Source organism: Phalacrocorax carbo, chromosome 15 (assembly GCF_963921805.1).
Source record: "Phalacrocorax carbo chromosome 15, bPhaCar2.1, whole genome shotgun sequence".
Taxonomy (NCBI): domain Eukaryota; kingdom Metazoa; phylum Chordata; class Aves; order Suliformes; family Phalacrocoracidae; genus Phalacrocorax; species Phalacrocorax carbo.
In genome coordinates, this window is record NC_087527.1 from 11,982,884 (window position 1) to 12,003,624 (window position 20,741).

General features: G+C 43.0%; 1 protein-coding gene across 1 annotated transcript in view; it reads left to right on the top strand.

Moving 5' to 3' along the window:
* Positions 1-20,741, top strand: part of TMEM132C (transmembrane protein 132C) — a 227,589-nt gene that overhangs the window by 159,533 nt on the left and 47,315 nt on the right. Inside the window, exon 4 of the mRNA XM_064466398.1 lies at positions 8,934-9,117. Coding sequence (XP_064322468.1) covers positions 8,934-9,117 — 184 coding nt within the window. The remainder of the gene's footprint in view (positions 1-8,933; positions 9,118-20,741) is intronic.

A 20,741-nucleotide genomic window follows, 5' to 3' on the forward strand; every position in this document is an offset into this window, starting at 1 on the left:
ACTAAAGTAAGTGATTTGAAGTGAATGATAAAACATGCATTTGTGTATTTGATCGCATCTTGCTGCTTTTATTAGGCTGAAAGAGCCATATAATCTAATGCTGCTGATTGGAATGATTCTGACTTCCTTTCTCCATTTGAAAGCACTGGGTTTGGAGTGAATCTCACTGAAAATCTCTGCTCAGGGTCTCCTTCCCAGTGATGTCTCTTGGAAGATTTTCAGTGCTTAAACCTTTGCAGTCTTCAAAAGAGGAAAATACTGCTTACTTATAGTGATTCTGGAAAGGTTCCAGCACTGAATGAATACTGAGTAGAAAATGTCCTTCTCAGAGGCAGGAAGAGATGATGAATCACTGTGAAAGCTTATTTCTTGACCAATCTGCCTATGTATTTTGTTATCTGAAATTATAATGAAGACATTAGCAGACTAATATCTTGCGCAAACTGAATGGAAAAGGAAATAAAGGTGGGAGATGATAAAGGCTTGGTACTGGGATTTGCACATAGCCTTTATAGGATGGCACCAGTCTGAGGCAGAGGGTCACATGCCTGCTTCCTTTGGGAAAAGGGAAAAATCAGTTTCGTCTACCTTGTGCCTGGATGACATGTAGTATCAGAGAAGACTAACGAGCCTGCTTGCTTGACTGCAACATTTATTGGTGATTAGTGGCTCTCAAAAAATACTCTGCATAGAAGGAAGAAATTGGTAAGTTATTGTGATCTCCAGTCAGGTCTCCCTCCTTTAGGGACTGTCTCGTTCAGCTTTCTGCCTGCCAAGAGAGAAGCATTTCTGTTTTTCTGTACTCTAACTAGCAACATAACTTTTGCTGTTTGTTCTAGGATAGCAGTTAACATCACTGAGATTAGCATCTGTGGACAAGGCTTGTATGGAGAAGTCAAGTAGACTTTGCATATATTAATTTTTGTTTGAGACCACAAGAAAAAATTATTCTCATTGTTCAACTGGGAAATAAAGGCACAGAAAGATCACACCCCAGGCTCTCTCTGCCCTATGACACCCAGACAGCACATATTTTGTCAGCTGAGAGTTTCCCTCGCATGTGGGAGCTCTCAGCATAACGCAGCAGTTGAGCCATGAGAGGTCTTCCGGCTCTTTCCTACGTGGCATGTGGTTGAACCCAGCTGAGGTCCTGGGGCTCAGGACCAGTGTAGTATAGGTACCATATTCAGGTGACTAAGGTAGCAGATAGACACCGGAGGTTTTTTAAAGCTCCATGATGCCTAATTCCTATTGATTTTATTTTAGCTGTAAGGATCTGTATCTTCATGTCTTGCCTGAGGTCATTAAAGGATGCTGTGGAAAAGCTAGGAAGTGAAATGAGATTTCCTGTCTCAGGCCAGTACCTTAATCAAAAAGCTGTGTTTTATGTCACCGTTTATGACAAGAAAGCTAAGAAACCTTATTAACTACTCTAACTTTCATCTGGACTGTATGAAGAAATCAAGTACAGCATTATATCATCCTTCTGAAGTTATACATGTATATTATGTTGTGTTGCTCAAGACTTTTCTAAGTTATACCTCGGATATTTTCCTTTGAAGACCTTCATAATACTTTTAATGTGGTAGTTTTCCATGAAGTTATGTCCTCCCTATCTGTTAATTGCCAAAATAGATCATCCTTTTCTTTCTCCTCTGCTGGTTTTTATAGTTTAAAGATGAAAGCTAGGCTAATATTGCCAAATAAGAAATTTAAACTGCATTTTGTCTCCAGTATTTGGCATTCTTCTTTAATTACCACATCCTTTCCACAGTTTTTCAAAGGGATTACCTTTGTAACAGCTCTTGTTAAGGACCTGCTGAAAGAAACTTCTGTTAGCATTTGTACTCCATTTGATCAAGTCTTTCAGAAGGAAAAAGGATGACTTAAGGTCCCAGTGGTGGATATTACAGCGTTTAAGCTCACAGGTGTCCGATTCAAAGCAACCTGAGTTGCTAATGTCCTACCCTTTGTTAGCATTGAGTGCTGACTGTGCAAGTGGATTGATGTGTAAAGAGCTGCCCACATAACTCCATCATCTTTAAAGCCACCATCAGTCACTCTTTCCAGATCAGGTTCTAATCTCTGTGTTTTGTTAGTTTTTCTTAAATTGCTGTGATTCATCCTGATCCTAGGGTGTGTCCACTGAAGGTGGTCCAGTTATCAAATGTGGTTAGGAAAAGGTGCAGGAGGAGCAAGACATTGAAAATAACAGGAATAGAGGAACATATGACCTATACCCCATTACAGTCTTTTCTAAGATGGGAAGAGACATTGGTGTATACATCTAAGTGGACTGAAGTACAGATTGCTCTGGGGTCCAATTTGACCGTTGGCTTTTGATGAGAGTTTGTCTCTGTACATGGTGGTAACATACTTCAATACATTAATTTTAGTGAAGAGTAAGATGTGCAATGTAACTGAGGGATAATGGGGTTTGTACTCTTCAATTTTTTATGTCATTTAGTAAGTGCTGATCTTGCATTAAGATGTCACTGTCAAACTAGATAGCATTAAAGAGGAAAAGAGTTGCTAAATTTTCAGCAGGTCCAAGTATTCTTGGATCCCTAGGCACTTTCAGTAAAATTCTGTTGGAATAAAGGATGGCTAAAAAATGTTTTTAATCTAGGCTTTTTAAAATTTCTCTTTTGAGAGCCACTGTAATAAATCGAAATTATTGATTTAGCCTGTAGCAGTCCTAAGATTCACTCATTTAAGAGTCGAAACTGCTCTATTACTCAGAGCAATAACCCAACACTCTGAAATCTCTCATCAGAGACTCCTGGTCCACACATACAGACAGGCATTCACCAAAGATCTCCATTTGTTTATGGATCTTATATCAGCTGAGATCTCTTCACTGCTTTTCTTAGATAATTATCTGCCTTCCTTCTCCCACTGCACCTTGTGAAAGCCATGCAGTGCTGGGCCTGTGGTTCAGTTTCTAGGCTCAGCTGAGCCCTGACCATGCCTGGCCAGTACAAGCCATTTCAGCATTGACAAGTTTAACGCCATTCCGCCTCTTACTAGATCTCTGCAGAGAAACAGAATCTAGTTTGCATTCTGGCGTCTCTGGTATTACCCACATTATGAGTCTATCCATGGGCTTACATGCGGGTTGTGTATACGTGATACCATGTTTTAAATCCCCTATGTTAAAGAGATGGTTAAATACAGCTTTTGAAACAGCCCATCCTGGTTATCCATATAAGGATGGTCTCCTTCCAAGGGTAAATATTTCTCAGGGCACTGAAGGTTTGAATGATCAATAAATAGTTGCAAAGGAATGCTTAATATCATACTCAAAAATATTCTGAAATCAGGAATCCCGGTTAAATTAACACCAGCTGATATAAAAAATGTGTCCTGTCCATATAGTTGGCAAGAGCTGCTGAGTCCACGGCAGTTTCTCCCTGTGTCAGTTCTGTTTTGCCTTTTATGCATTTTTTATTATCTTTCCATTAACAGAATATTTCCGTTCCACCTTCTTTTTCTAAAACCGCTCCTCAGAAGCATTCATGCAGCTCTGCAGCACAGTTCCTCCTCATCCTCCTGGGGTAGTAATTTACTGCTAGCCCACCCCAACACTAACTTGCTGGCTCAGCTGCTGTAACCCATAAGTAGCACCTAATCATTGCCCATCTGCTCCAGCGAAGCGGTGACTACGGGTTCTGCGCTCCTCCCTTAAGCCTGTGTGGTCAGACCCAGAGCCGGAGTGGCTGTTTCGCAGTTCAAAGGGAGTCCTTACTCCCTTTGCAAGTGCGTGGTCCAATCTAGTCCTGAATGACTAGCATATTTATAAATTAAAATAAATCCAAGGAGTGAACTGGCCCAGGGGAACTCTCAATCCAATCAAATTAGACTCACATATCCACCCTAGAGCAATTCCTTAGAAGCCATGCCTTCATGAAGCTTCATTTGTAATCACTACGTGCTGCGTACTTCAGAAAAGTTTTATAATTACTTGCTGTTCCGGCTGCTGAGCAGTTCTAAATGCTAGATATTAAGGAATTGCTGTTTCAGTCAGTGAACAAGTTCTGAACATTAAATGTGCTTCATGAGAAGTTTTTTTCTCAGCCATTACACATCTCTGAAGGCATATTTTTTTTCAAGTGGATGCTTTCCCAGCTGTTGATCATCTCTGTTTCTTCTGTATGAAGAGAGAAGGAGGAAACTGATGATAGTGTGACACTGTATAAAGGCTTTATTGCTATGGAGGGAGATGGCTGCATTACTCACAGATGCAGGCGCTGAAATAATTATACAGGTCATCCTGAAAAAGTGCCAATAAAACCTTTATCTTATACCATGGGCATTTCTGCATTACGTATTTTACAGAATACATATTTTAGCAATGTTTTACAGAATCCTATAAAAGAATTTTGGTACCATTTTGGTACAAAATTTGGGTACCATACTGGCTGAACAACAGAGCTCAGAGGGTTGTGATCAACGGGGCAGAGTCTGGTTGGAGGCCTGTCACCAGTGGCATTCCCCAGGGGTCTGTGCTGGGCCCAGTCCTGTTCTACATGTTCATCAGTGACCTGGACAAAGGGACAGAGCGTAACCTCAGCAAGGTCACTGATCACACCAAGCTGGGAGGGGCGGCTGATGCACCAGCAGGCCGTGCTGGCATCCAGTGAGAGCTGGGCCCAGGGGAACCTCAGGGAATTCAACCAGAGCCAGTGCAGGGTCCTGCCCCTGGGGAGGAACAGCCCCCCGCACCAGCACAGGCTGGGGGGGACCTGCTGGAGAGCGGCTCTGCTGAGAGGCCCTGGGGTGCTGGGGGGCAGCGAGGTGACCCTGAGCCAGCACCGGGCCCTTGGGGCCAAGGGGGCCAGCGGTACCTGGGGGGCATGAAAAGGAGTGTGGCCAGCAGGGCGAGGGAGGTTCTCCTCCCCCTCTGCTCTGCCCCGATGAGGCCACATCTGGGGGGCTGTGTCCAGTTCTGGGCCCCCCAGTTCAAGAAGGGCAGGGAACTGCTGGAGCAAGGCCAGCGCAGAGCTGCCAAGGGGATCAGGGGCTGGAGCATCTCCCTTGGGAGGAAAGGCTGAGAGACCTGGGTCTGTTCAGCCTGGAGAAGAGAAGGCTGAGGGGGATCTCATCAGTGCTTATAAACGTCTGAAGGGCGGGTGTCAGGAGGATGGGGCCGGGCTCTTTTCAGCGGTGCCCAACGCCAGGCCAAGGGGCCACGGGCACAAGCTGGAACACGGGAAGTTCCCCCTGAACGTGAGGACAAACCCCTTCCCTGTGCGGGTGCCAGAGCAGGGGCAGAGGCTGCCCAGAGAGGCTGTGGGGTCCCTTCCCTGGAGACATTCACCCCCCGCCTGGACGCGGCCCTGTGCCCCTGCTCTGGGGGTGCCTGCTCACGCAGGGGGTGGGATGGGATGGGCTCCAGAGGGCCCTTCCAATGCCTACCATCCCGTGTTTTTATATCTCTCCACGACTACAGCTTGTTACCTTGGGAAGGAGCAGCCTATCTTTGTCATGGGTCAAGAAGATAGTTGGCTGAAATAGCTCAGTGAGTGGTACCAAGTGCTTAGTGAGAATTGGAAATCCAAATTAAGCAGGTGTTTTTGAGGCAGTGTTAAAAGGGGACAGCAGTGATTTCTTTCACAGAATAGCTCATCAATTATCAAAAATACGCCTCATGTACACAATGATGTTGAAATTTAAGCTGAAGACCAGTTAAGACTAGAACCAAGTGCTTTGGTTCCCATTTCCATTGGTAGCAGAACAATGGTCCAGTGGTTAACAAGAGGTTTGGAAAAAACACAGATTAGTCCCTTACCCTGTCCCAGTCTTCCATGTGACCTTGTGCGTGTCACATAGTCTCTTCTTCAGTCCTCCTGTGCAAAATTGAGATAGCTGTGTCTGCGGGGAATGGAGAAGAGATTCAGGAGTGTGTGACCCTCAAGACCCACTGGAACAGGTGGTATATAAATAGGGCACGGATGGTAAGTCCCTCATTTTAGTCCTAGAAGATCACGCAGTGGCAGATATAACTGTAAGTGGTGGAAGAGTGATTCTCGTAATTCTACATTTGGGAGGAAGCAAGTCAGTTTATGTCAGACTTGTTTATGGTGGAGTTTAGTGCTTTTTTGAGATACAGGGTGTTGTTTGTGGTTCCAGTGAAGACAATATTGCTGAGAATGCAACTGAGGCGGTATCAGTCAAGTGTGGTTTACAGTCGTGCAGTTTGCCATGTAGTTCCCCAAATGTGTGTGCGTGCTTAACAGATGAGAAAATGTTGACATTTTCTTTGATTGTGATAGTCAAAGCCATTGAGCACCATGGCCTTAAAATATAAAATCCAAAAGATGTACTAGAGTCGTCTAATTATTATTAGGTTGGAATAAAAGAAGGATCCTTTCACTGGTAAACTATAAGATATATATACGGGTGTATGAAATAAAGAATAGGAATACTGAGGCAGTGACGTAAAAACCCTGTGTCTACACTGAAAGCTGAGCAGCCCCTGCCTGCAGCACGATCCCTGGAGAGCTTCCCAAGCACGTCGCACGTGTGCATGCTAAGTGTAGCCAGCCTGAACTAAGGTTCACGGTGCAGGTGATCTCAGGAATCATTTAGAAAAGATGTGGTCACCTCATACAGCCTTTTTTCAATTATAGGACATCATTACAACGTTGTGTGGCTGCCTGGGTATGGGCAGCTGGAGCAGGCTGTGGTCTGTCCACACCGCAGTGAAGTGTGCTGTGAAATGCTACGCAGAAACGGGATGGCCAAAGATTTTGTTCCAGGTATTTCCCCTGGGTAGCTCAAAGCCAGGCTCAAGTGTGTGCTGCGGGTGAACAGTATGGACAGCTCACGAGCAGAACACCAGGTGACTTAGAAATGGTCTGAAGGATAAGGGAAGATTAGGTGTTGTGAATCGAGAGCCGGGAGCCAGAAGGAGGTGATCAGCCCTCACCGAAGTCAGTGCATCAGGAATCAGTGGGCTGGCTGCAAACGAGCTCTTTCCCACCTACAGCTTCCCACCGTGAGCACCCTGACCCTACCAGTAGAGCTGTGGGGCTTTTGTTGTAAAACTGCGCATTTCACATCTGCTCAGAGGCTGTTCAGAGAAGTGTAGAGTTCTTGATCAGGAAAACTTCTCTGACATATATTATCTCGTAGAACAGCTTTGATGTGTGCAAAAATATATTCTCTATTTAGCGTAAGTGAAAGCATTGAGATAGTCAATCACATGTAAAAACTTTTTCTCTGTCAGTTACTGAGCATCAGATCTAGAAATGGTGAAAATAATGGCACTTCAGGTGTCATTAATCTAAGGCATAATGGCGCCTTTAACAGCTAAATGAACACCGTAGCTCAGGTGACTCGGGTATCTTTGCATATAATCAAGCTTTCAAATAACTTACAAAGTTCAATCCAGTATGTATTCATTTTGAGATGTCCCAGAAGTGTGTAAACTACAGTTATCGCAGATGCCTTGTATTTACAAGCTGTGAGATTTATTTAGTAGGAACTCTTCAAATAGCAATAGGCTGGTCTTGAGTTATGAATTGCTAATCCCATCCATCTATCGCATTACTACACAAAATCACTCTTTAAATGCATGGAGGAAGTATGCCACTATTGCAGAAGTGTTACAGTGTCTTTCTTTTGACACAGCAAGAAAACAGCGAGGGAATAAATTTGAAGCATTAGGCAGTATTAAGACTTTTCAGAGCAAGCCATCCAAATGAAAATCCATAATCAAAATAGTAATTATCAGGGGAATGCATTTGCTTTCAAAGTAATCATGCAAAGTAAAGCACAGAGTATGTCTTAAGTAATAAAAAAAGTGATTTCTGTTCAGGGGTAAAAAGAAAGTCTAGCACTTGGAAGTGTTAAGTGCTTTGTACATGATCGGTTCTTGATGGATTTTCTCAGAAATGGGCCTTCATGTATTGTACATAAAAACAGAGGAAAAATTGAAGCGGTTATGTGGTGAACCCATCCGAAGGTGTGATGAAGCTGGGACTGGGTTACTGAAGCTAGGAGGGTGCCTGTCGTCCTCTTCATTTTAAAAGTATTACAGCGTAAGGTTAGGTTGAAGTAATATTCTGTGAAATATTAAGGCTTTCTACACTATGGAAAGAGATTTGGAAAGTTGAGAAAAGTTAATGTATAATTTCTGATGTAAATAATTTGTACTTTTTAAAATTAAATTAGCAGAAAGTCTGGCAAATTTTTTTTATATATTCTTTTTATTTCTGACGTAATTAAAGAAATTAATGCAAGGAAAAGAATTTCAGCATGTCTTTTCATGTTTGTTATTCAAATCATCTTATGCCTCCTGACTTCATAATATATTTTACCTGCCATAGCTTTGTTCTTTCTATTTGGTCTCAGCTGCCTGGGTTTTTGATTTCCAGAGTGTACCTCTAAGTTTAGACTAACCTTGTCATTTTGCCATTTAATTGTGTTAAATTTTTTAATGGCTTCCATGCAACATATATGAACTTCAGTTACACTGAGTTTCATTGCTAAGGATTTATGCCATTTTGATGGTGAACAAATACAATGGATCTTGGTTTTCTTTTTTGGCTGTGCTAATCCTGGGCTCTTCAGTCTTCATGGGCTGATCTGAACTTAACTTTGGTTGATCGGGGTCAAATCCATCTCACAGTAGGGTTGAATCATACTTGCAAAATCATAAAAAACATGTAATGGAATAAGTATATTTTGCTTTCATCAGGTACAATATCCTGGATTTTATCCCTCCACATTGTGTTCATAGTAAGAGCAGCTGACCCATTTTGAATGACGCCGGTTTGTATGCTCTGAAGAAGTTGTATATTGGAACAGGCCTTGTGTTATATCTGCATATAAATAGCTGCATTTTCCAGTAGCTAATATGATTCACTTCATTTGCTTTCTTCAGCGAAAGTAATAGCTCTTCCCTTTCCCTGTTTTCCTCTTTTCAGAAGTAACAGTTTATTCAATGAGGTCGTGCAGATGAACTTTGAAATAGCCAGTTTCAGCAGCCTTTCTGGGACGCAGCCCATCACCTGGCAGGTGGAATACCCTCGGAAGGGGACAACAGACATAACCTTGTCTGAAATCTTCATCTGCCAGAAGGATCTTGTTGGAATTGTTCCACTGGCCATGGTAAGAAACTGTTTCAGCATGTTGCTCCATCTGATCTGTATGTGGTCTGAGAAAACGTAGGCCAGGCTTCAGACAGGCTTGCAAAGGAGCGCTCCCTGCCCTGCCTCCCCGCGTTACAGCTGTATAGGACTACCTCCTAAAATCCCGTCCTCATTTAATGGTCTGTACACATCACACAATTTCAGTTCTTATAAACTTACCACAGAGGAAAGGGATGCTGCCACTTTAAAAATCTCTCTCTGACTTGAAATCCTGAACTTCTGTCGTGCATGGTTCCCTCCAGGCTACCAGCTGGCAACACAAAGCCAAGCAGATTTACCTTCCCATTTCTAATTGCCATTACATGGCTTGAACTGGCAAGCTGTAGAGCAACTTTAGAGGGCCGGGAGCACTTCTGCTAAAGCCTAAGCTGCTTCGTCCTTTGTAGGATACAAACACTGATATAATTTTTGCTGGCTGTTTCCCTAATAGTGTAAGAACCTGTGGTTTCAAGGAAGAAACAGAAAATAATACTAGCCTCAATAATATGTTTAATAAAAATGAAGTACAGACTTTCATGTAGAAAAATGCCTTGGGTTAAAATCAACTTGCTCTGCTCAGTGTTGTAGCACCAGTTGCGGTGCTCCCCGTGAAATGATACCTGATGAGATTTAGCAGTGAAGGCCCCCTCCGCAGTTAGGCAACTTAGGATTAAATTCCTGCTCCAAGTCAAGCAAACACAAAATTTCACTACAGTCTCCAGCATCTCAGGTGCACTGGTTTTAGGTAGGCATTTTTATTTTCTGTGGGATTTAGGTACACGCCGAGAACTTTTTCCATGCTCACAGGTGAAGTAGGCACTGAGCATTTATTTTGAAAGCCCTGCCGATCCTCAGGGAAGGGGGAAGCACAAAGCTGCCAGCTACCTAAACAAGATCAAGTGGCAATTAATAGAGGAACTGCGCGTGCTACCATTAGTCAACGTTAGACCTCAGGATTTGGAAGAAGAGTGAGATGTATCCATCCCACTTTTGAATTTTGCCTCTCCTGTGCATAATCTTGGTGGTGAAATTCTGGCAGTCTTTTCTCTGAACAGCATTCAGTGGTTTGTAGCAGATAATTGGATGAGTATTATTTCCTGGAAGTCCTAGTCTTCAATATATTCTCCCCCTTTGAAGAATAAAACTGTTGCTCATATCGAACGAGGTCATGCCCAGCAATTTCCTGATCCAAAGCCTGTGAAGTCAGCAGAAAGCCTGTGCTACGTTCCAGATCTGAGAGAGAAATAATTGTCCTCATTACCTGTGGAGTTGAACAGGGAATACGTATCTGAGCATCTGTCCTCTAAAGAGTTGAGAAAGTGTGTAAGGAAGGCTTTTGTGGTCAGATTTTATTTTGAGATAGATGCCTTCCAGTGCGAAGTGATAGACCTCTCTCTACGGACAGACTTAACATCTTCTTGTCCATTTCTTGAAAGAATTCATCAGCTTCCTCTCTGTATGCCATATCTGAGGGGATCAAGATTTTTTTTTAGTATCTCATCTCAGGGTCTAATGCCTTTGCACTTGCATAGAAGGTTCAGGATTTACTTACAGGCTTGTGTCTGTTCTAGATTAAAATTCATCTACCTGCAAGGATTCCTTTAAGAACTGGAGGTCTAAATGAATGAATTTAGCGTTCTATAAATCATGTAAGGTGAGATCCTTTATTCCCAACAGATGCACCATTAGCCACTCTGGGTTGTGCAAAGGGTTCCAACAATGAAATCATTAAACCTTTCTCTTTGCAAAGCTTTCTTGTGTTTGTATATCTCATTTCTGTACCTTGTGATAACACTTGGCTGGAACCAAAATTTACTGTGTTAACAGAATCTGGTCGGATGGGATACCAATGCAAAATTGGCTTTGCTAGCAGGATATTAGTAGATAAATGGAATTTTCAAAGTTTTCTGTTAGCTAACACTAACCCAGCCGGGGTGCTTTCTTCATATAGGCATTGATCTCTAGCTCAGCTGATTACCTGGCAGTTCTCCTGTTCAGAAACGAGAATCACGCTGAAATGAGAGAGAGTGATACTGTATCTGCTGAGAAGTTGGACGATACTCTTTAGCTCAGCTACTCACTGTAAAGCAACAGCACATTATTGTGCACAGAAATTAGATCTCAGTGTTTATCAGTAAGTGTGTTTCATAATCCTCTAGAGGGTAAAGTTGTCACGGTTTAACCTCAGCTGGCAACTGAGCACCCCACAGCCGCTCGCCCTCTCCCCCTGGTGGGATGGGGGAGAGAATCAGAGGGGTAAAAGAGAAAACTCGTGTGTTGAGATAAACAACAGGGAAAGCAAAAGCTGCGCACACAAGCAAAGCAAAACAAGGAATTCATCCCCTCCTCCCCGCGGGCAGGGGGTGCTCAGCCATCCCCAGGACAGCAGGGCTCCATCACATGTAACGGTGACTGGGGAAGACAAACCCCATCGCTCCGAACGTCCCCCCCCTTCCTCCTCCTCCCCCAGCTCTACATGCTGAGCCTGACGCCATGTGGTGTGGGACATCCCTGGGGTCAGCTGGGGTCACTGTCCCGGCCGTGTCCCCTCCCAACCCCCTGTGCCCCCCCAGCCCCTCGCGGGTGGGGTGGGGTGAGGGGCAGCAAAGGCCTTGGCTCTGTGCAAGCCCTGCTTGGCAGGAGTGAAACCACCCCTGTGTTGTCAGCACTGTTTCCAGCACAAATCCAAACCACAGCCCCGTGCGAGCTACTGTGGAGAAAATTAACTCTACCCCAGCCAAAACCAGCACAGATTTTGATTTAAGCATGGGGTTTCCTGCAGCAAAACTGCTAACATCAAATGTAAAATCTGTCATTCAGAATTTTTAAAGGTGACCAGAAAAAGGGAAGGAAGGAGCTGCCAAAAGATATTGTACTGGGTTAGGATGTAGGATCTGATTTAGTCCCTCTTACTGGTCTGATGGGCATTCTCGTCAGTCTTTTGAGGATGAAAGCAGCAAAATTTTGCTTGTTTTGAGTATAACATAGAGGTTGTCTCTGACTCACAGAGTAAAGCATGTCTCATGTGAGCCATTCCAAACTTATGAAGCAAGAAAGATCATGTATCTTTTATTGCCCTATGCCTGATTACGTTACAAAAAAGTAGTAAGATGAAGAACAAGTGGCTCTTCAAAAGGTTAGTGCAATTGTTGCTACAGTATTTTGAATGAAAGAGATTAAACAATTGACATTGTCAGTAAGAGCTGAACCTAGAATTTTAAAAGCCTTATAGGGCTTGGATCAGTGGAGCAAGTGGTAGGATACAGCTGCTGAAGAATCAATGGAAATTCGTCATACGCTCAAAAGAGAGGGTTTTTGAAGAATCTGTGTTCTGTGTGGCTCACTGCTGTGCTAAATAGCGTATACAGGTAGGAAACAATGCAGTGATGCTGCTACAGTGACCGCTACAGTGAAACAAAAGGAGTAAGAGAGAGCAAAACTACTGGGCTGAGAATAAGTATAGAAACTTTTTCCCTGAAAAAATTAGATGTAAATTTGAGTTAAATATTTTTCTTCCTGAGCTTAGAAGTTAATCAGTCTGAGTAATTTTGGAGGACATTTCACCCCTCAAGGTATTTAGAGAGAAAAATGAGACCGAAAAGTTAGGAAAAGGTAATTCTGACTAGTTCTGTTGCTTTGTAACTCTCATATACCACACTTGTAGTTAAGTACGTACTGTGGGGAGCGATGCATCAGAAATAGGTCCTAGTCAGACGTGGGTAGTACTCTCACTACCAAACTCTGGAGTATGGCACTTGGTGCAATCATCCACTCAGTCTGTCTTGCATGTAGGCTGTATGGGGTTCTGTGTGTCTCACTCAAAGTATGAGATTAAATTTATATGTTGTATTTCCATTGTTGAATAGCAATAATTAACTGAGGCAAGATTTGTAAAGAGGTAATGCCATTTATTCAACCATCTGATACAGATCGAGAAAGATAGATGCCCTTTCAGGCTCACAGTCCCTCCTTCAGATCTCTTGACTCACTTTAAATCACAAGAGCTGGGAAATACTACAGCTACAGAAACTGGGGATTGTAAAATTCATCAAGTAGGAGAGTTAAATAAGAAAATAAAAAGATTTATTAAGGCAAAACAGAAAATATATTACACTGGCTGCTGACAGGAAAATTCTACCCCAAAGATCTAATCTTCCAGTAGAGAAAATCTACTGAGTTGTGCCCTGTTGTGGCATTTTTATTTCATGTTACTTGTTGCAGGATCAATTATGAAAGTACTTTCATAGGAGCTTAATTACTTAGATGCTAAGCTGGCTTTGAAAACCTCCTCAGTTAATCACAAGTACCCCAGAACTTCCCAATTAAGATGTACAAGGTTGCTTAACTTGCTTTCCACATTCTCCTCAAATTTCTATCCGGTCATGGGCAAATGTAGCCAACTATATTGATTTTGCCACTTGACTGGATTAAAAAACAAAACCAAAATTGTTCGCACTTGTAGCATGTGCACGCACACAAACCCCGCTGAAGTCTGTATGTTTGTGTTCAACATGACACCGTGTTTTAGGAAATGTAGCAAGAGATTTCTTTTCATGCTTTAAAAGGATGATACATATTTTGAATACTGTTCAGTTTTGCTTTGGGATAGAACAAGGCAGTTCTATCTAGTGTATGAGTTCATTGTTTGGTGCCAGTAAGGCACATTAATATTAAAGGAGAACCCCTTCCTGGGAGGAAGATGGGGAATCAATGGTTTAATATTTGTGCAAGACCATCTGAGTCCCTGTATATGGAACTGAAATAGTAGTCCTTCCTCAGCAGGATAAACTCCCTCGGAATTAGTTTACCTCTAGCTGTGACTTGCATGAAATCCAGGTATTTAAAGTGCTGGAGCATAAACCCAATGTCCCGAGTCTGTTGTGAGAGTTCTAGTCTGGATTTACTCCAAAAGGCATTTGTCACCATGGGAAGCCATGCAATTTGCTCATCCAGGTATATTTCCTATTTAAAATAGCACTAATACTAAATTTTCAGTGAGTCTTTCAGGCTTCATTCATCAGGCTCTTTAATCCATCGATAACCGCTTACACACAAATGAAAGTTGGAACAGCTCTCAGGCATTTCTTAAAGGTTGTTGGTGCTGTTTTACACCTCACGTGCTCAGAAGTCTTTCCTCCCCAGCTCTATCAGTGGGTCTAATAAAAAGATATAATCTATCTCTGATGTAAACTGCATCTCTTCCTTGTGGTATACCATCCTGTGAACTGCGGGTTAATCCAAGTTCACGATCTTTACGTGACTTACCCTGACAAACCCAGCAATACTGTGTAGCTGAGGTTCCCCTTGGCTTCTCACTAGGCAGGACAGTTCCACACATGCTTTTTGCTCAGCGGTAAGTTCTTTCATTAGGAAGTGTTTGGTTTGTGTGCAGCTTCCTTTACATTCAGAACTCAATGTATTGACAGTTCTGCTGCAGGAGTGAGTGAATGGATGTCTGAGATGCATGGCTGTGACTCAGCCAAAACCACTTTTTGACATTTTTATGTATGCTTTTAGCTTGCTTTCCATTAAAACGCAGATGATATAAAATTTAGCTCCCAAAGCAATGTTTGGTTTATATACACACTTATGTATGCCATTCCCTAAGGGTAAAGGGTTTTTTTTAAGGTATTTCACTGTAATGAAGTCCCTGTAATACAATTTAAAAATATAGACCTAAATAAATAGAGTTTTCATCCTTGCACAGTCTGTGACTTCGCACCGTAAAGCTCTATTGTTCCAAGGTCACAGAAGTGCAGAACTCTCACTCCTGTTAATCTTTGAGTCTTGAATGAAGTGGGGGGGGCAACAGGCACTGAGGAGCTTTCCAGAAGATAAAATCTGAGGCTATATAAAAAATCCATTTCCTGATTTACTTATCACAAACAAATGAACAGACAGTCTACATATCAAACTTTTCAGCTGACAGGTATTATCTCAGATAATGTAATTATGAATCACTGTGAGCTGAAGGAAATTTATTTGATGTAAAACTACCCTATTACTATTAGCATTATTAACTGGGACAACTGAAATCAGCTGTGAAGCCCTAAATAATACCATGAAGTCAAGAGTTTTGAGAGCTCAGTTACAGCACTGCGTGCTCTGCGTGCAGGACCAGAGTTACAGGCTGCGGATGTTAAGGGAGAAGCAGTAACCAGGATCACTTGTATGCCTACAGTTTCCAGCATGGCAGGTTACAATGTTTAAATGAGGATAGCATTCCTTCCTTTAGATTTATGGTGGATATAATTTCACTAAAGTTTGTGTCATTATTCTATATTTATACCAGATGAACTCAGGAGCCTGCATACCTCCTTATAAAGTGCCCATGTCACATAGTACATTGAGCTGGGACTAGCAATGTGTATCGATTAACCTTATCTGTTAAGAATTGGCTTTTTTGTTGTCTGCCCATCAGGAAACAACAGCAAAAAAAAGGGTGAACTGTTGCTCATTGATCTTAAATTGGTCAGAAGATGCAGACAACATAAAGAATTCAAAATGGCTCAATTTAACAGTGCCTTTTTAAGTCCCAGTCATCATTTCGAGAACCCCTGCGCTTTTGCCTCTAGCTTCTGTTTTCCTTTTCTTTACTACAGTCGCATTCAGTCCTACCTTTTGCAGGAAATGAGAACGGATCAATAGGGCTATCTCAGCTGGCTGGAATTAATTTTTCCATTGGATCAAGTTGTATGTCATTTTCTATGCAGCACAACTGTACGTATAATTTCCTCTTCCAGCATCCCTCATATCTGACAGTGCTATTGAATGGATTACTTTGAGATTTTTCAAATGCTGAGGAGAGGTGGGGTCAGCTAGATTCCAGGTTTTTAAAGATCTCTGCCATATAGAGAACTTCTGGTGGGTTTTTTTTGCTGATTTTCCTGCTGGTAGTAGAGAGATAATAATATGAGGCTTAATATATATGCTTCTCAGCCCTGAACCTGTGAACCAAATGAAAAATTGCAGAACAACGAGAACATGCAGAGAGACAGCTAGCAACTCAATTATTGGATGCTTGGTGTTGTGGTAAAACCTAAACGCTCCCCTTGAAGAGGAGTGTCTCACAGCGCTAAACGCTGTCAGACAAAGGACAGACAAGTCAGAATCCTCTAGAAAATTTTCAGTCCACAAGCCAAGCTGATGAAAGTCACGGTGGTGTTCAAGGTTGGATGAAACTGAGCTCCATGAATGGGGAAGGAGGGACAGCGCAGCTGACACCGGGACATAGCGTCACGCTTCTGCCCTAACGTAGCAGGCACAGGGATTCGAGATCCCCCAGCCAGTCCTTGCTTGGTGCTGATCACTTGTGCGTACTGGCACGGGCTCTTTCCTCTGGCAGCGTGGCACAGTGCAGGGCTGCACGGAGATAGCCAGGTGCTTCCACACTGATTCTCAGCATTGCAAGTCAGCCTGAGCCAGGCCCACATTCCGCTGCAGATAATGTGGGTATTGGTTCGTGGCCCTGAGCTGTGTAACATGGTCTGGAGATTGTTTTGTTCTTGTGATTTACTGGGCAGGATTTTGGGACTGCTTTAAGTATTGGCTCAGATTTGTGATACTGCTCCATCAGAAGAAGACATCTTAAATAACAGTTTATATTTTAAATGACAGCTGATTAAAATTGTGAATGTTTAACATAACCACAAAGGCAATTTCACAGCTGCCACACACATGTGAGCAGAGACCATGCAGAGACATAATAATGAGCCAGCAGAAAAGCCCAGATGAGAGTGCTCGTAGAAGGACGTTCCAGGGCTGTGTATTTTGATGCTGTAGCTGCGAAGGACTTTTCACCCTATGCGCCCTTCGCTGCCAGGTCAGATGGAGGAGGGCAGAAAAGCACTTCTCAGCAGGAGCAGGAGTTTGCACCAGTTTGCAGCTGAAACAGAAGTGGAGTTTAAAGGCAGAGAAGCTACTAATTTGTAAGACTGTAGCGCGTGTTAAGGCTTCAATGATGTCGTGGTTCAGCCCCAGTCGGCAACTAAACACCCCACAGCCGCTCGCTCACTCCCCACCCCGTGGGATGGGGGAGAGAATCGGAAGAGCAAAAGAAAAAACATAAAATTGTGAGTTGAGGTAAGAACAGCTGTATAATTAAAATAAGATAACAATTATAATGATGATTATTATAGTAATAACAATAATGATAATATAATGAAAAGGAAAAGGGAAAAAAGGAAAAAACCCAGACACACAAGCGATACAGCTGCTCACCACCCACCGACCGATGCTGCCCATCCCCGAGCCGCGATTGCTGCCTGCCCCCCTGGCCAGCCCCTCCCAGGTAACATACTGGGCATGACGTTACATGACATGGAATATCCCTTTGGCCAGTTTGAATCCGCTCTCTTGGCTGTGCCCCCTCCCCTCCCGGCTGCTTGTGCCCCCGGCAGAGCAGGGGGAGCTGGAAAAGTCCTTGACTGGTACAAGCACTGCCCAGCAACAACCAAACATCGGTGTGCTATCAGCATTGCTTTCATACTAAGTCCAAAGCACAGCACTGCGCCAGCTGCAGTGAAGAAAATGAACTCTATCCCAGCTAAAACCATGACACTGAGCATCCACCCATGGCCAATGATGGGAGGCAAATGCTATGCCTGCTTCTGAACCTCCTGCAGCACTGCGCTTCTGCTGCAAAGGATTGGAAAGAAATGGAAAGGGAGACAGAAGAACATTGCGTGAGTTTGTTCATGAGGTGCTGGCAGAGCTGGAAGGGGAGTTGAACTCAGCAGTCTCTATTGCTAGATAATGCCATCTGCTATGGCATGGTTCAGTTTTCATCTGAAGCAGCGCTCTCTCATTAGCTTTAGCTAACATTCAGTTGTCTTAACTGATAAATACAAGTCCGGGCACTGCCCAAACTTGCTCCACACAACAAACATTTGTGGTTTGCCCTAGAGAGTAAACAGTCTCTGCTTTCTCATGCTGTCACTTAAGAGATGCCAGGCTGAACAGTGACTGCCCGAGCAGACCAGGTATGTTTGCACACACCGCGGTTGCTCAGCCAGCTTGAGCACTGAGCGAGTTCGCTGTGACCCATACCAAAAAACAGGAACTGTATTTCTCTTAATTGGCAACTCCTGATGATGATCTTGATCTGTAAAGGGAATTTTAATACTTCTGGGGAATACCTCATTCTTCACAACCAGATGAAATACTCACCTAGCAGAATTATGAATTGTTTAGGTTGGACTCTAATTAGTGAGGTCCTGAGTTGCTCCAGCTTGGACAGTGAGACTGTCTAGAGAACAAGGAGATGCTTTACTCTAATGGAAGATAATGAGTAAGCATGGGGAAAAAAGATCACCAGGACTTTTATAAGCCTCAGTGTTATAATGAGCTACCCTGAGCATTAAAAAGCCCAGCAACTTTCCACCTTCGGTTTGCTATTACCGAAGCATGTTTGCCTTACCCTGCTTTCAGTTTACAGTTCATTTTCCAGCCAGACTCTCAGCACGGAGGATGTTTGTCATGGAATTCATTAGGAATCTGTACTTCAAACTCAGTAGTTCTGCTTGAGGGAGATAAAACACTAAAACCTGGGACAGGGTTCAGTGTAGCCCTGGGGAGAAAGCTAGCACCGTGCTTCTGGCTCTTTCTCTTTGCCTGTCTGTCCAGCAGCCGCTATGAAGACATGGGGAGCAGCCGTGGCGATGCAATTTGATCTAGTCCTAATCCCAGTATCAAAACCGGTGTATCAAGACTGCACCAAAGCTTGGGCAACTAACAAAACCTACTTTGCTAAGCTTGAGGGGCTGAATGCAAAGGTCTCTCTGCAGCGCCCGAGCTCTGCAGATTGATGCACATATGCTAAATGAATTAACAGACCAAAATCTCTACACTGTGGCAGTGGCCCCGTTGCTGTTGCGTGTGCTTCAGACTGTAGTTAAACTGCAGGGCCTGGCAAAGTAAATCGGCACAGACAGCGAACCTACCAAGATTGTTTTTCCCCTCAGCAACAAATCATGCCTAATATTTGAAGCACCAGCACCATAGTATGAGCATCAGCAAGCCAGCACACTGGTGAGAGAGGGAATTTCAGTAAGCAAGTGGAAACAAAAGTAACGCTAACATTAATTTTAATCAGGTCCTAGTCATCTGACTTTTCCTTTGGCTTTTTTTTCCTCTAGCAAAGCTGATTGTCTTTCTGCAAGATTTGTTACCTCACAGAACAATAATATGGGCTGTAATGATGTAATTTATTGCTGCAATTTGCTTTTGGAAATCCTCTATTAGTGAAAAATAGCAACAGCGCAGTTTTATTAATTACAGTAGTTGACTATTGAATGCTGACTGTCACTACCAGGATTAGTGACTGTGTTCTATTCTGCTCTCCAAGGTCCTATAGGACCAGAGCTCTGCGTGTTTTGGAGGTTGTGAAATGAGTATTTTGATTAAACTGAATAAGTGTTAAAAAAAAAATTCAAGTTCACTGGGGATTTTGAGAAAATGATAGAGGGAAACATTAGCCTGTAGATTCAGTATTGAAAAACACACCAATGTGTGGCTGCGCCACATAATGTGCTTACGTATAGCATGGTTCTGCAGCATAGTCCATTTTTCTCTACCTTCTACCCCCAAACTACTTCTGACAGTTCAAGCCTTCAGGTTCGTTATTGAGTTTTACTCTCAGTATGCCATTCCAGGGAGAACTACTTTGTCGCTTTTTTTGTTTTCTTTTCTTTAATGTGGAAATTTTTTACCCTGGCATAACACTTTTATTTTCATTTGCATAAACCATATTTTACCAGGATGTAGCTGGGGAAAAGAGCATGTGGACAAAATCACCTTGTGTGATTTAAAGGTGAATTCTCTTCCTTTTGTGTTCTGAAACAGTGCACAACTGAGTGAAATCCAAAAGGCTTGCTATAACCTCTTTGTGATCTTGAGTTCTCATTTTGGAGAGCTAACAGAAGGTAGAAGGCCTCCTGCTGCATGTATTATGTCAGCAGCAGAAACCAAAGTGATCAGTCTAAGACCTGGAGGTGCTTTGGAATCATTTTGTATAGGGTAGTACGTGCCTGTGTGCCAATACCAAGAAGTTTTTATATGGCTTGAAGCTTCGATTGAGCCAGCAGAGAAGACTATATTTTAGATTCTGGATGTGGGACAAAATGTCAATTGCAAGCATTGAAAAGCAGTGACTAACAGCGGAGCTGCCAGCTGGCACAAGGTATCCTGCGGCATATGTTTTAAGAATGCCTGGAAGCTTCAGGAGTGAGCTTGGTGTGGTAATAAATAAGTCATTCGAGACTCGGTAATTCCTCCGCGCTGCTCTTACCTCATTCACATTATGGACTACTCATTAAGCGCTGGGAGACTCTGATATGCAAAACCAGGAGTTGCCTGGTGGACTGGGAGCCACACGTCTGGAGGTAGTTCCTGCCTCTGTTGGATCTTTGGCTACCCTCAGGTCCACAGCAGTTTTCTCGTCTTTAGAATGGACACAGTAGTTAATATTTCCTGTGTTAGTGTTTGGCTTACAGGATCGTGCTGTAGTGCTGATTCTTTATAAAGGAAAATTCCCTGCTTAAACATGAACGCCAGTCTCCCCTACTCAGTACTGGCAATGTTGTTCTGCTCCTGAAGGGTAAAAAT